The sequence below is a fragment of the Mycteria americana genome, chromosome 7, assembly GCF_035582795.1.
Source record: "Mycteria americana isolate JAX WOST 10 ecotype Jacksonville Zoo and Gardens chromosome 7, USCA_MyAme_1.0, whole genome shotgun sequence".
Classification (NCBI taxonomy): domain Eukaryota; kingdom Metazoa; phylum Chordata; class Aves; order Ciconiiformes; family Ciconiidae; genus Mycteria; species Mycteria americana.
In genome coordinates this window covers 66,855,395-66,871,979 of record NC_134371.1, presented here as the reverse complement: position 1 = coordinate 66,871,979, position 16,585 = coordinate 66,855,395, and the positions used below count along the sequence as shown (strand labels likewise).

At 38.6% G+C, this 16,585-nt stretch overlaps 1 protein-coding gene across 9 annotated transcripts in view; it reads right to left on the bottom strand.

Annotated features, from left to right (window-relative positions):
- The window catches only part of PATJ (PATJ crumbs cell polarity complex component), a 166,614-nt gene that overhangs the window by 123,925 nt on the left and 26,104 nt on the right, over window positions 1–16,585 (bottom strand). For all 9 annotated transcript variants that reach the window (XR_012776642.1, XM_075508878.1, XM_075508879.1 and 6 more), the window contains 6 exons: window positions 16,422–16,556; window positions 9,888–9,964; window positions 7,374–7,430; window positions 5,841–5,975; window positions 2,264–2,428; window positions 430–558 (listed from right to left, as the gene is read on the bottom strand). Coding sequence is in view for 8 of the 9 variants with exons in the window: in XM_075508878.1 (XP_075364993.1) it covers window positions 430–558; window positions 2,264–2,428; window positions 5,841–5,975; window positions 7,374–7,430; window positions 9,888–9,964; window positions 16,422–16,556 (698 nt within the window). In the remaining variant the exon portion in view is untranslated. The remainder of the gene's footprint in view (window positions 1–429; window positions 559–2,263; window positions 2,429–5,840; window positions 5,976–7,373; window positions 7,431–9,887; window positions 9,965–16,421; window positions 16,557–16,585) is intronic.

Sequence of the window (16,585 nt, the reverse complement as noted above, 5' to 3'; positions counted from 1 at the left end):
CGAAAGGTGATTTGGGGCAGTTAGGGGAGAAAAAGCAAAAGACTCGTTAAATTTGGTACATAGGAAATGATGTTACAATACCTAAGAAAGCTTGCTTGCCACTCTCATAGTTGAAAAGTCATTCCAAGTTAAAACAAAATAAAACAAAAACCAATGTCCCCCCAACATTTAGCCATTAAACTCAGAGTTATGAGGTGGAGTTTGATTAAAGATTTTGCACTTTATCACGTCCGATGATCAGACTGGTTTAGAACAAGCTCTACACTATACTTTATAGAGCTGGCCTCAAAATAAATTACTTTTCCCTACACAGTTTCTAGGCCCAAGTGCCAAGTCAATTACCCAGTAATCAACATCACAAAACATTTTAAGGTACCATACCAGACAAAGGATCAAAGGGATTTTTAGTATTTTTACAGAAAAGTATACCTGATAGTCTAAAATGCTGAATCCTAAACCATTTCTGTCTTTCTCCAGTTCAATAACCTTCACATCAGGAGACCATAATGCTAATTCCCCTTCTTCCTCCTCAGGATTAATGTCTTCCTTGGGTTTCACCTGAAAAATAAAAGCTCTAGTTCAAGTACTATTCTTTCAGTTCTTTACAAACAGTATTCCTTCAATATTTTGATTATTAATGGCTCATACATGCCCTAAAATATGACCTTTTATGGAATTACAACTTCATTGAACATCATGCATCCAGTTTTCTCCAGCTTGCTGCCTTGGATACTCTGCTGGGACTATGCCTACATGTTTTGAGCATCGGAGCCCAACCTGGCATACAAATACCCATGTATTAGTCAATTTAGTTGTTATAATATTACTAACCTGTTACATGTTGATGAACTTCAGCTGTCCCATTAGATGCATAAAGGAAAAATAAATATCTTAGCATAAAAGATTTAACCACAGACAGCTAACAGAAAGACCAGATGATCAGGCACATGTGATACTTGTGGCATTAAATATGCAAACAAAAAATTCTTATATTGTAACTATACAAATAGTATCTAATTTGAAAAAGCGGTTTCTTTCACAATTTTTGTGCTAAGTTATAAAAGAAAGAGGTATAGTTACCAATTTTGTTGGGTAAGGACAGCTTCATAAATACATATTCCAAAAAGGCATCTTTTGTCATCTAACTGAAAATGCGTGTTTTAACATTACTGCTATTTTTCCACTACAATCTTTACAAAATATCAATATATGGTGTCCCAAGAAAAACGTTAAAATCTTGTACCATTAACTTCACACTGACTTAACTTCATTTCTTTGGACAAATACGCCTATTACACAGAGCACTGCCATGAGGCAGAAAGAAGACATTTTTCTTCCACACACTCTGTCTTGATACTTTTGACAAAAGAAAGCAGAAATATTGTGAGATTGCTCTAAGGAGAAGGCAACCTCTGTTCACTCAATATCACCTTATGGCAAAGATGTGCAACTGACAGGACACACATCGAAAATGTTCAGTAAAATGCAACATCAAAACACAGAGTGGAACACGTTCTATTGCAACAGAAAGGGCCTTTTACATAAAGGAGTAATACTGTACACCTTATTCTCCCATCAAACATCCGTATTTCGTGTTTAACTCTCCACCTTAAGGGAAATTAGATCAGAAAATATCAGAAAAGATGAGAAGTCAAGGTGTAAATACTTTTTATAAATAGGAACAACCATTACAAGTGTCAAGCTTTAGTTTGAGACTTTAAAGCTTCTGCAATGGAAAGAAACATTAAGTTTCTTTTTTTTCCAGTTCTATAAAAACCTACTCAGAACATGGAAGTAATCAGCTAATGGTGGCAAGGATGTGATTTAGTATAATTCAGAGCTCTCACTCACCTATTAAGTGTAAGAATGATGAATGGGATGTACGTAGTCAGCATGCTAGCTCGGTGATTTACCTACCTTGTATTTATAGTACAATGAAGTTTCTCATGACCAACCTGTATAAACTGTAGTAAAAGTACCAGTGCTGCAAACATGAACTATCTTTCACTGAAACACCAGCTGTCCTTTACGAGCCCAAAGTGAATGGCAAAGGCAGCTTTATGTGACAATTTAATACAAAACTGCCTCATATAACTATATATTTTAGGAAATGTTATTTAAGACTGAAAAGTGGTCTGGATGAAACAGCAAAAGGAAAACAGAAACTCTGTCTTTAGAAAGCTAAATCACTTTCTCAGAAATATATGCACTTTTTCAAAAAATTACTGTCCTTTTACACAACTGAATGACATGAGAGGTCTACCTTTTGTTCTGGAGGGGAAACTCCCACAGTGGGTTCATCCACAAGAGACTCACTGCCATCATCAAAGAGTCGCCGACAGCAAACCAATGTAAATGGGGGTGGCACTTCTTTTAGAAAAGTGATTGCCTCACGGCGTGATTTTCCATATAGCTGAACACCATTTACCTACAGAGAAGGGGAAACACACGTCCATGCTAAGACAATTAAAAGGATATCAACCAGAGTCTTTTATTAATTTTTTTGCATACATGTTTTTTCCCTAGCTGAATGGGAAAGTCTAATTTTACCTAGGGATTCTGACAAAGCTTGCATAGTTTTATTAAGGTATTCTTCTGAAGTATACATGCATTACTGTAAGACTTAAACTTCATCTGCAAGATCTTGTGACTACTGACTGCTACATCATGTCTCTGCTCTCTTCAGCTTCCTCTAACTTGTTTTCTGCTCACTACTTCTCCTAGCCTAAATCTCTCCTAGCATTGTTATTTCATTCTCACCTGTTTCTTTGGTTTGTTTTGGTTTTTTTGGGTTTTTTTAGGGGATTTTTTTGTGTTTTTTTAGCATTAGGCTTATGTGTTTGAATTTAAAAAGAAAAAAATTTAATTTTCCAAGATATTTTAAGAAAACACAGATTTTGAGCTCTAATCAAAAACTTGAAGTCAGAACTAGCACAGCTTTGTCAATTGTTTAAAATGAACAAAATGGTTGAAACTAAAATAGATCCTACAGAAAACGTGCAAGAATGTTTATATAGTAAAAAAGAAACCAATCACAGTAAGCAATTAATCAGAAAACCCTGACAAGGGTCAAAGCTCACAACCCCATAATCTTTAGGTCCTGAGTGACAAGACGACCATAAGGCCATTGTTAAGGGATGTTTTAAACCACAGACTTAAAAAAAAGAAAAAAAGAAAAAAAAAGATAGATGATAATGCTGCTTTAAAAAATGGAATACTGCAGTTGTACTTCCTCAGGAAAATAAAACTACAGTGATTCATCCTCTTTTACGTATTTTATAACCTGCATATCATGAGGATACATCTATTTGCACCATAGCAGTATCGTTAAAATATGAGGAAAGCAAAACGTCAGTAAGTGTCATAGATGTGAACATCATTAAGCTGACGAGCAGTGCAGCCCCAAAAGAGCAAGGGTTTAACCCAATTAGTGGTATGGACTCAATCCCAACACCTCTTGTGTTTCAGGGATTTCTTTCTGCTCTCATGACCAAATGTCCAAAGTCGCTGGAGTGCAACCACTGGTTTAGGAATCCAGTACACATCATCCAAGTCCACTTCACAACACGAACCAAAGCACAGTAAGTGGGGATAACTGAAGATTCTCTTCAATACTTCACTCCATACCCAAACTGCAATGCTAATGTAGATGTAATGTAGAACCCACATTTGATCCTAGAAAATATAGCATGTAAATATACAACATACATGTACACACCTCTGTACATGTGTAGTTGAGGCAGAGCGCTGCCATATAGTTCCCAGATCTCCTTGTTCTTTAGAGGCACTCAATCTTGTGCAAGACTACACAGCAATCTCACTTTAGTCACCATTTTCTTCCTGATCACCTCTATTTTTTCCCCACTTTTTCCTTTGTGCTTTTTACAGTGTAAATATAGCTTATACTGCTGGGAAACACAGAGTTCCTCTCCCACTATAACCCAGCCAAGGAGAAAAGTTCAGAGTGGTGTAACTGGCCTCCAACACAGTAAGACGAACTGCTATGGGTTTTTTTCTGTAAGAATTACAGCAACTGCTGAGCTATCAGGCTAATCCATTAGTTAATTATTAAGCAGAAGTATCTACGCGTAAGGATTTTTTAATGCATTGAGAGCAGCAGCGTGGTGGAAAGTTACCAGCACTTCTCAGCGTACTGTGATTGATGGAGAAGAGCTACCGCGCACTCCCAAGCAGACTTGGGGACTCCCATTTCTCCTTTTCCAGCTGCCAGAAATCAGCCTCTAAACACACAAGGTGCCAACACCCCATTCATTCACCACACCACTCTAGTTAGTTGTGCCATCAAATAGGAGCAAGTGGAATTTTTTAACAAAACTAGGACACAAGGAAGCAATTTACTCCTAAAAAGAACACAATGAAATTAGCTAAAACTGGGGGGGAACACCAAACCAAAACCAACCCATGCTTTCTATCATAATTCAACCACATCATTAAAAATAATCAACATTCAACCTCACTATATATTAAAAAAAATTCCTTGCTGATCACATTTTAATCCCGACTGTATCGGGCCCAGGTAGAGCTGCTTGTTTGGGGAACGGGGCTGTCACTTTTTCCATTGCAAACCCCTACTTAAGGGGATTTATAACTTGGCTGCAAAAACATACTCTGGGCTAGACCTGGCATATGTAGCTTTAGCCCTGGAGCACATTTTTATTTTGTTGGGGGTTTTTTCCAGCTACAGCGTAGAAAAAAATTTATGCTCACTAGGTCTGGACATATCTGTGAACTTAATTGTAAGTACACAGTAATAAGTAAAACTGTTAAATATATGCAATTAAAGTTACTCTACAGTGCTGCATTATTGCTTTTTTGTATACAATTTTTTGTTTAGTGGCCAAGGAATTTAAACAACACTTCCAGCATTCCATTAATCCCTTCCTTCAGGAATCACTATTTCCTCCATTAAGCAATAACTGAAGAAAATGTTTTAGGTCTTAGTGATATCAGTATGAATTTTTGATGCTAAAGGGTGAACAACAAGTAAAAGCAAGAGTGCTGTACACCTAACAAATTAATCTTTCAGAAGGCCTAATTCTGTTCCCATTGATGTCAATGAAATGTTCTTTGCATCCACTAAAAAAGCGTTCAAATTCAAAATATTCCACAAAGAGCACGTATTCAATAGGAAATTAATGTCTTTTCACTTGCAGGCTGAGATACTGATAGATGTACATACATACACACACAAAATAGGTATTATTTTAACACTATCAAATAAATATTTTTCCTGAGCAAATAGGTCTAGTCTGATTCCGATAACTTCAAAGCTGCCCCAATACCTCTTTATACATATTTAACCAAACTGATGTACTAGCTTACACACAAAAATGTCTTTCAACACTCAACAAACAAGTTATAATGCATAACAGGAACCACTATTCCTGAGACTGTTGTAAATTTTTTAGGAGTGACAAATATTAAGGAAGATTATCCACCACAAAAGCTAATGCCAAATTGCTCAAAAGACTGAGCTAAAGGACTACAGATACAAATACATTCAACACAAATATTCCCTCTGCCCTTATAACTCGATACCCATGTTAAAACATTTCAGAAAAAAACCCAAAACATGAAGTCATAAGAGGTCACAAGAATTTGACATTTTGTCCACAAAGGAGGAATGAAACAGTGAAGAAAATGAATGTGACTTCCAAAGCACTACTCTATCTGCTTCCGCAACCAACTCTTGAATACTACTATTGCACACACAGCTGCCAAACTGGAATTTAATACCAGCATTTTTAAGAAGGCTAAGCAAACAGGAAATCTATCAGTTCTATTTTGGGGGGGGGGGAGGGGGGTGTTTTGGTTTTTACCTCCAGAAGTTCATCCTCCAGTTGCAGAAGACCAAGTGCTGCAGCTGGACCATCTGAAGCAATTGATGATATATAATGATGTCCATCAAATGTGTCAAGCTCAACTCCTAATCTCAAAGTGTGGATGGGTAATAGCTGCCAAAAGATAAGTATGGCTGAGAATGTATATATCTTTATCTACTGCAATATAAACACATTTAGGATTCAGTAGCTCACCAAATTAAACTAAGCACACAGTAAGATGATTAAGTCTTCAAACTGACATCATCTGCATTACAAGTGTCCATAATTTCTCTATACAAATTGTTTGCACAAATAAAAACAAACCAATCTGCCCTTTGGGGGAAAAGGCAATTTGACCTGTATTCTTAAATAACGTTACCATATTGGAAAAAATGCAGAGAAAAGTACCACCTAAAGTCTATCCTACCCAAAAGGTGAGTTTTCAACAAAACTGAAAGAAATTCCATAATCACCATAAAAACTCAGCACAGGATCAGCTGTCTTACTCCTTTAGGAGCTACACTACTTTGAGGTAGGAAAAATATCCATGAAGCGTCCTCTGCAAATAGCTAATAATACTGGCATCCTTGTTTCTGCGAGGTGAAATCACTGATTTTGTGTTAGCCTTTTCCCACTAGGCCTTCTTAATTTGGAATTTTTCTCTAGGGAGCCTCCAACCATTAGTGTCTTATGTCTGCTAATATTAGGAAGACTAGCATAAAACTGATACACTATCCAGACAAGACAGCAGAAATCACGGCAACCTGGGAAGAAGAGATGATCAGCAGTATCTGCTCCTTCAGTTTGGCCATCTTCTGGCTTTTTATTACTTAAGTTGAAACACTGACTGTCCTTCTGGTTCACAATTAATTCTGGATATTCAAGTAAAAGGAGCAATCCATTGATCGTCAACATTCCCTCACACCCATGTCTGATTATGAATTTATGGCCTTTCTTTACTGAGACATCCCACAAGTATATAAATGCATCATTTCTACAAACCTCTTTTGCACAATATTAACATACGTATCTTGAAAATCTCTCAAAAGTCTTGGAAGACTGAAATTAATTTCAGCTCTGACCATTTTGATTAAATGGACCTCCCTCTCCCTGAGCCGAGATCACTATGGTAAACTCCTCTGCAGGACAATGACATTGTTCAGCAGAGTTTCAACCTCTGCTCCATTCTGTAGTGGCTTTCAACAACCGAATTTCAATGCAATTAAGTACCCCAAAACTTGAGGCTTATATGCATGGTTTGGGGTTTTGTTTGTTTGTTTGTTTTGTTGGGGGGTGGAGGTGGGGTGGTGGTGGTGTTAAAAGGCTCATTTGCCCATGCTATGAAAAGGTATTGGACCAGTTCAGAAGATAAGCAGAATAGCAGAATATTGGCAGCCTTTTTCTGGAAAAGTAAGATAGAGCCACAAAGCCAGTAAATTTTTGAAACACATAAATCTGGAATTGTGTCATGCCCTTCTAGGATTACTCTGCCAACACATACCATGAAGGAAACCATCATGTAAGTCATACCTTTGAGTACTTCTGGAGCTCTGAATCATCTGTAATGGGCATATCCACATTCACAACCTAAAAATTGCACATCATAACATTTTTCAATAGCAGGACAATAAAGACTTTACCGGCATGATGAATTCTGGCAAAAAACTGATGAGCAAAATAAACTGTACTTAAACAAAGTCACATTGATGCAAAATAATTTTAAACAAATGTTAGAAAACTCTTTCAGACACAGAACATTTACAACTAGGAATGTGGTGATTATGCACTATTAGCAGACTCCGATATTATCCTATTGCCGAAGCCCGAGTGCCAGTTTTAGTCAAGTTCAGTAATCCTGTATAAGCACAAAATGCCATTATGTTTGACACAAATACCCAGACTGACTTGCCAATCAGAATCTGAAAACTACGATAGCTTAAGTTATTACTTGAGCCATCTAACATCTAGACTAAACCACCATCTTCTGCAGCATGTTTCTAACATGGCTTGAAATATGAGTTTAATTACCAAATTTGAATGCAAAGTGGATTATTTAAAACAGTGACAAGAAATCCCTTCAGTATATCTTCATTTTTTTAATATTAATAAAATAACTATGTTCACCACCAGTTTTCTTGTAATGTTCTTCCTTAACATAATTTATTTATCTGTAACCTTAGAAGGTTATTTGCTCCAATTTAAAAGTAATAAGATGACATCTGTGGTGATCTATGGCCCAGGGTTGGAGTTTGGGACACTGAAGTTGCATATGTTTGGGAGGATTGCTACACTTGTTATGTTTGGAAAATATATAGCCTTGCAAAAAATCAGGTAACTTCAGGCTCCTTTGGAAATTTCTAGTTTAAGAAAGTATTTATGAAACAATACTAAGCCTCAGCTTTTTCTTTTGGCTTAATTTTAAATAGGGCTTCCAGCATCTTGTTTTCCAGTACCTAGGGTATTTTTCCCAACAGACAGAATCCATTTCATGTCCGTTCAGTTGTAACTAAATGAATCTATGACTGATAACTCCTCAGCTTGACTGCTCACGCTTAGGCACCTGGCAACAAATACCACACAGTCATACATCCCTGTAGAGACTTCCAGGGTCTCTCTCAGTTTCAGCAGGATCTCAGCTCCTTCCATTGGTACGACAAAGGATCGGCAACACAGCAGCCATGAGTGACACCAAACCCTCTCTTCAAACGGCTATTTCCTCTGAAGAGAATTGCTTCTGAGAGAATACTCAAACCTGTAGGCACCTTCAGGATTACTTTCTGGGAGCTGAGTGTAGGAGTGAGGATAGCGTGAAACAGGGACTGCGCTATCAAGCTGAAATCAAACTAAACATTGTTATTGAACGCAGCCAAGCAAGACTAGAGGTAGGTACAGATAACAAGAACTGGAAGAACGAAAAAATGACTTTCAAAATGGGGTGCCACAACAGTTTCCTTCTATTATTGAAAAGGACCAACCGTTAACATTTTCACTCCTGACATTTTACTGGCGGCAGCTAAAGAAGAATTAGAAATGGACGGTTTCACGAACTAAGCAGATTTTCGTCCTCTGTGGGAAGTGTGATAGTGCTAAGGGAAGTAATATCAGACTCTTGAAATGTAAGGATGGGAATACCAAGCAACTGAAGTGGGCAGCCAAACAGATTTATTGCATCATGTACATAATCTTACATGAACTTCAGATCTTAAAGGAGTGCTAATGGAAAGAAGAGAAGTGAGTTTCTCAAGGCAATTCTTAAAGCTACTTTAAATCTTCCAGCGAGTGACTGGAACGATGGCTACTCCAAGTGTCTCTAAATCAACTGGACAAGCATTGCAAAGACAAACAGGGCATTTTCTTGGTGGTGGTGAGAATTTTTTAAGTCTTCGGAAAGAACACTGGCTGGAGTCTTTTATCTGTACTCACTAGCTAACACAGCACTGAAAAGCAGTAGTGAATTACAATTTCAGTCAACTCCTTATGATGATTCATCAAAACAATCTTTTGCTTGGCAATTATTTAATACGAAGTGAAGAAATATCTACCAGACACTGGCACCACAAAGTTACACTACCGTGAATTACTTCCTATTTTCCCAGCACATTTGAAAATCATTCTTTCATTCTTCTAATAAAATTGTAAGATTGTTTGTGAAACACAGGAGCTCTATCCTAAGCCTTTTTTTCCCAGTGCACAATAAAACAAATAGATCATAAATGAAATCATAAAAATGCCACATATTTTAAGTGGCTGCTATGATGCAGATTTAAAAGGACAGTTGATTTTCTTAAATCACTGTTCCTGTCTAGAATCTGTATAACAATAGTATCTATACAAACAGAATTAAAAAAAAAAAAAAAAAAAGAAAAAACAACTCATTATAACGCTCCTATATTTGAGCCTTGATGTTATGGGAAACAAAATTTGATGTTACTGATCTGTTCCAAACACTAACCTGTTCTATAAACAGCCTGTAATGCTAAGCTCACAGATCTGTAATTTAAAGAAATAACATACATGAATGTAGTTTAGTGAAAGATAACATACCATAACTTCGTATTCAGGTCCCAGCAGGTTTTCCCACTTGGATTTCAGCTCATGTGCTGGAGGGAGTGGGACTCGTCCTAAATATGAAAGTGAATATTAAATTTACAAGCATATTGTACATTCAGAAGTACGTTTACCTCTAAGTGCTTCAATAAAAATTCAGTGTAAATAAAAGATTAGAGGGAATAATCCCAAAAAGGAAAGTGCATTAAGCTGAGTCTATCAAACAGCGCAAATCAAAAATGTGTTTTTTAGGAAAACAATGCAAAATGTCAGCTACTGCTAACGTGTGATTTATTCAACTGAGAAGCAGAAGAGGTGATGCTTGTATTGATGAGATGCGAGTTCTGTACCATATAGTACTGTAAATAAATCATTCTTTCAGGCTGCAAAACAAATTTCACACGACTTCATAATTTGTTGCTATAAAAATGCTTGCCACTCCAGGGAAGCATTATCTCCCACCAAAATGAACCCCCTTAATAAGTAAAACACCTGACAAGATATTGCTGTTATCGAGGGACTGCATCAGCACAATGCAGTCACAGACTTTATTTATACATTTGGCAGGTATAAAGGCTTGTCTAGTTTAATTAGGCCAGTAAGTAACATGAGCTTTAATATAAGCTCCAGTTCTAAACCAGTCTTCTGTGGGAACTTGGCTATCTTGACATTTATATCTTTTCAGCTTTCTTACTTATGCAACCAAGGCAGTATTACATTCATGTAAGACAATTTGACAGAGCTAGACAGCATAAAATGACTGGCTGCCCTGCATTTGACCTCATCCAGAAGCTCAGCGCACATATAAAGTTCCAAGCCGAAGCAATGTCTAACTGGTAAGAATCAAGCTCTAAAGCAAATTCCATCTAGCAGCTACAGCAGCAGCAACCGGGGTCTGAATTACCTAAAACTGGATTTTTCCCCCCGAACGACTGTAATAGTTTGTCAGATGTCTAGACAAGGCACAGACCACTTAGTATTGCTGATGTGTTGTACTGAAATTTAGAATGTAAATCACGACCTCACATTTTGCACACAAACTAGCGAGTAAAATACCTCAAGGGGGGAATTTTGAAGACACCAAGAGAAGCTCAGAGCCTACCTACCAGCAAAAGCCAACACAAATGGGATGTCAAGCTGCCTTTGCCTTCAACACCTTTGTAGACTGCAGAGATAAAACATGAGCTTTGCAATACAATCCTCATTACATCATTCTATAACTTTGAAGTTTTCCACTCATTAAAACCAAAAGATTTAAGTTAATTTATACAACAACATAACCCATCACTGTATCTCTTCCACTCACTTTCTGTCATGCCAGGTAGGCAAATTCTGTCTGATCTGCAGTGAGACACCACACTCCTCAGAGCCTAACAGCTGAGATTTCACTTGGAAATATCCAGAGCATCTTTAACCTATAGGCTCAAGGAGATACAGATATTCAAGGATTCCAGCAGTTCAGATAACTATTTTCTGTCACCAAAAAGAAACCACACCAAGAATAAAAACTTGGGTTTGTAAATACAGACCACAGTGCTCTCTGAAATAAATTATCTCCTTAAAAAAAAAAAGACAAATTGTCCCAAAATTCTCAGCTGTGAGTTAAGGATTTTTTCCTCCATTTAAATTTAATTGAAGTTTCTAAGGAGAAGTCTTCTTCGTGAGCCTTGCTATCAAGCACAGGCTGATCACTAACTTTTCTTCCCAACTGTAGCAAAAACAGAACTCCTTCTATTTGCAGAAATACATAGGGACAGAAATTCTTTAGTCTTTTTTTCTGCTATTACAAAGTTACAGTGTGAACACACAGGACCTAAACACCTGCAATCCCCTGTGCAGCCAAATATAGATTCTACGGTTCACCAGGAGTAATGAATCTTAGGGTCAAGCTCAAAGTTCAGTTCAGTAACTGTAAGCTGTGTTCAGCTTGCTGAATACAGATTTTTTTGTCACTTCCAAAACACATTACCAAAATCTATGAGTTGTTTAGAGCAGGTGCTGATGCACGTCTCCATTTGAAGTTTCCCCTTTTCTTTCAAACACACTTTGAAGTCTTTGCCTGTAACTTCCTCAGAACTGTGGAAACATTAGCTGGAGGGATTTGGATTAAATATATTCAATTCCAATGGTGTCACCCAATTCACTTAAAATGCTCCTTTTTCCCCAAACAGCTTTTTCCACATGGCAGCTAAGAAGAAGTTTCTTTCTAGTGTCTCATCCAGCTGGATTTCTCATGACCTGAGATATGTACCACGTCTTCTGGAATGTGCGAGGCCTCAGAAATGAAAATGCTTTGCAGGGACAGCTTTCATTAGCAACAACTTTCAACATATTTAGTCTGCCCTTCTGCCTGCACTTCCATACAGTTTTTCATTTCTAATTAGCAAGCGTCAAGAATAAATCACGAGTGCATTGTAAAAATAATCTTTCCTGGTCAAAATTGCTGGCATCTTCAAAACTGGGATCTTTTCTTCTTGCAATTTCCTCCTGGTTTCACAGATGTACTGTACAAGGATGTGTACATCTTGTACATCTTTAAGCGCCTGACTAGCATCATCATATCTTTTGGGTTTTGAGTACTGCTGCAAGGCAAAAGAAAGCAGTTCTGCCCAGTCTGCGGTCTTGCAGATGCAGCTGTTAAGTTAATTGCCTCTAGTCTGCTAGCAGAAAGTTTCAGGCCTCGTGCACATTGCATCCTAAACCATGTTGCCTTTGTAACAGAACTGCTTAAGCACGGTTTTGCCTGGCCAGAATTACTATTTAATGCCTCTCCAGGAAACACAATTTAATAAGAATTTCACACAACTGGGCTTAAAGGGAAGTAATATGTATTTTATAAAACATACCTTTTACATTAAACTTCTAAAAGCATTTCCAGAGTTTAGTCAGAGCCTTAAATTAGCAGTATTTACTTTAGCACCATTATAATGAAGTGCCCATCACCATGTCCAAAATAAGCACCTATCTTTGGAATTTAAACTTGGCCATTAAATTCTATTCAGAGGTGAAATCTTATACACCGTATTTCAGTATGAGTAAACTTTGCAACTAAGTATTTCAACTTCTTAACAGAGATACACACATTTTATAGTTGCATAAAGCTTTTGCAGAACCTTGTAACTTAAAGTGGTTTTTTACTACGTAAAACCCCAGGCTAATCAAGCAATGATACTTGCTTACCATTGCATTAAATGCTCCCGATTCATTACTTGGTTTCAAAGCCACACCCATTGCATTATCCTGCTGGCCAAGGAGGACCAGCACTGCTAGATGGTATCAAGGGCAGCATCCAACTGCAAACAGTATCTTCAGTGTTTAAATTTTGGTATCCCAAGACACACTGTGCATACAAACACATTATCCTGTATTCTCAGGGTGAAGGGAGCTTGGATACATAGGAGAAGAAAGAAATCTCATAGTACACGTGCTACACGATGCACCGGGGAATGCAGTGCAGATATACAACACTGCCCCTGCAAGGAATCAGCATGGGTCCAACCAGCAGCTATGCGTTCCAGGCAATGAAGTCCTTGTCAGATCCAGGTGCATCTGCACCATACTCTGCAGAGCTCCAAGGAAGGGGATTACGAGATTTGCACAATGATAGAATTGAAGGGGAGCCACTCATATACATACAATTTGGTTATAAACTCCTTTGGAAACTAAGGTCTTTGGAGTATTTGTGGAGAGGCAGTGGATCCACATTAAAGCAGTTCGGGTCTGCTATGAAAAGGGCTCAAAAATACAGTTTGATCCAAGCTGATTATCAGCAGAACAGGGATCACGAAGGCATATCTAGGTCACACACCTTGAGACTAACAGAGTTTGTTAACTTCAAGCCAGGTAAAAGCAATTTTAGTTCCCAGCATAAACTGATCCTGGCATTGATATACCATATTTGCACAGCACTAGGTATTAGGTAACAAATTCCTCAGAAAGTTCTCTTTGCATCAGGGCAGACATCTGCAGCCTGTGACACAAGATAACCCAATCTCAAGTAGTCAGGAACTGACTACAGAGATATTGTTCGCCTCAGTAGAAAAAGAATGTATTTTATGCATAGAAAGTTCCACAGTAAAAAAGGACCGGGTAAGTGACACAGGACAGCATGCGTTGCTCTTTTCTAGCCTCTCTCATAGTGAGTGTAAGTCCTCCTGGCTCTTCTGCCCCTAAATACATCCTACTGCTAAGTCCTTAAGTTATTCATCCATTCTAACTACAAATCAATATATGCTTTTCCATTCATACAGCTAAAACAATGCTTTGATAACCTCACATCTCAGCTACTCAACCACCTCTGTTTTGGCTTCCTATTTCTGGGAACGTGCAAAAGTCACAACAAAGGATGTCTGGTTACAAGGCTTGGACAGAAAAGTAAAACAGAATGGAACATAGGAACTGCTACATTTCTCTCGTTTCCAGGTTGTCTTTAATACTGACAGATCTTCCACAATCATAGCAAAATTGTTATTCATTGACAGCCATAATTTAGAATCCTCTATTACATCTACATAACTTAGAAACTACAAGGCATAAGGATAATTTATGCTGACTTTAACACAAGCTGTAGAAATTCACCCAAAAGTTCCTGTAGAAGAGCCCAGAAATCTGTAGGGGAATTGAAGCACGCCTTCTGGAAAGACCTTCAACCTTGCTTCAGAAGTTAGCCAAAAACCAAAGCAATCCATGCCTTTGTGATCTGCCCCTATGCCAGTTGCCTTTGCTGTTAAAAACACATGCCTAATTTGAACTCCTGTCCAGCTTCTGATTCCAGCTATCAGGTCTTTACGCCTATTTACGCCTATAATGCCAGACCAGAGATTCTCATCTGCCTGTATAGGTGTGCAGTCAATAATTTCCAGTTCAGCTAGTAAGCTCAGGACAAGCAAGCAAGAAATGGCATGTCTAGAGACTGAACTCTAGTTTCCAACAGCAGCATGGCAGGAAGCAGTATGCAACAGTATTAGTACCAACAGGTAAATGAGTTGGGTCTGGGAACCAGCAGGCAGCAAGGAGAGGTTCATTGCCAAGTGGGGAATCTCACAGGAGGTGGACATAACTTGTGCTAGGCTTCCTACTTCTCCGGCACTCCAGGAAATGTCAGTGACCAGGGCACTATAAGCAGGACAAACAAACAGGAGGAAGGCAGTTACATGGCAGGTGGCACACAGGCGAGACAGATGTTCATGGAAGTGGCATCTCTCTCATCTGTGTGGAAAATGACCTACAAATGGAGACATGTCACAAGACATGATCCCCTGTCCCTGCTGCTGTAGGCACCTCTGGTCCTTCAGCAAGCCCTACTCAGTCAAAACTCCCGAGGGAGGATGCTGCAGCTCAGGTCACAGGTTGTAGGAGGCCAAGTTGAGCAGCTCAGAAGGTGAGTTCTGACGAAGTTACTGCAGGGCCAAAAGAAGAAACGGCAACAAATGGGCATCAGAGATGATGTACAGGAAACCAACAGAGTATTTTGAAAAAACTCTGCAGATGCAGGAGTCTAAGACCTGTGAGGGCAAGAAGATAGATATGACTGAGGTAACACTGGATCTGGAAGTAAATGTGAACTCCCAAGAATTCCATCTGCTGATGCTGTTCACCTAGCAATCTGGTTCAGGGCCCTGGCAGCAGAGGAAGATGAACAGATCTCTGTTAGGAGAAGATTGCAGGCAGGAGACCTCGGGTCATCAGAGTAGGACCAGGGCTAGAAAGAGAAATTGGTGAGCTGGAGGCATTCAGCTCTGTAGAGCTTATGAGATTCATTTCAGAGTACTGAAAGGGCTGCACCTCCACTGTCTATAATCTAAAAGAAAAAAAAAACCCAAAACTAAACATGGCAATCAAAGGGGGATCACTAATGACTGGAAAAGGGCAAACTTTATGCAAGGAGGAAGATCCAGAGAATTATAGGCCAGTCAGTCTCACCTTCAGCCCTGGAGAAATCATGAGATACTTTCTTTTGGAATGCATTTCCAAAGACATAAATGATAAGAAGGCAAATCAGGAACAGTTAATATAGATTTGCCAAATAACCGCCCAATCTGACTGACACAATAGTTATGTGGATGAAGGGTGTAATACACTTCAACTTTACCAAAGCTTTTGACACCATTTACATCAGCATTCTCATTTGGAAACTGAGGAAGCGTGGGTTTGATGACTGCTAAATAGGCTGAAAACTAGATGGACCACTGTGATCAAAGACAGCATTAACCAGTGGCTTGACAGCCAGTTATGAGAGAAGCTCAAGAGCTACAGGGGCTAATATTATCCAGTATCTTCACCAGTGACCTCCATGATGACACAGAATGCACTCTCAGCAAACCTGTGGACAGTGCTACATTTTGGGGATAGGGCAGGATGGAAGAGTTGATAGATCTAACAGGCAGAGCTTTACTTCAGAGGGACCTGAATAAAAAGCATTACAGAGCAAAAGCTAAAGATGGAGTAAGCCACGACAGCCCATCAGTACTGAAAATGGATTAAAGACAATTCCAAAGACTGAGAAGAGACACTGCAAGATAGCCTATCCACCTGTTTTATGTAGACTCTGCTGCTTTTCATTTTGAAGATTATCCTTCTGTTCTTGGTTTTCCTCATTCTTAGTGTCCACACTAGTTTCAGTCCCTACAGCTCCAGGGGACACAAAGGTTGGAACAGTTGGCTGCACTGTGAAAACAGATGAAAAAAAATAAATC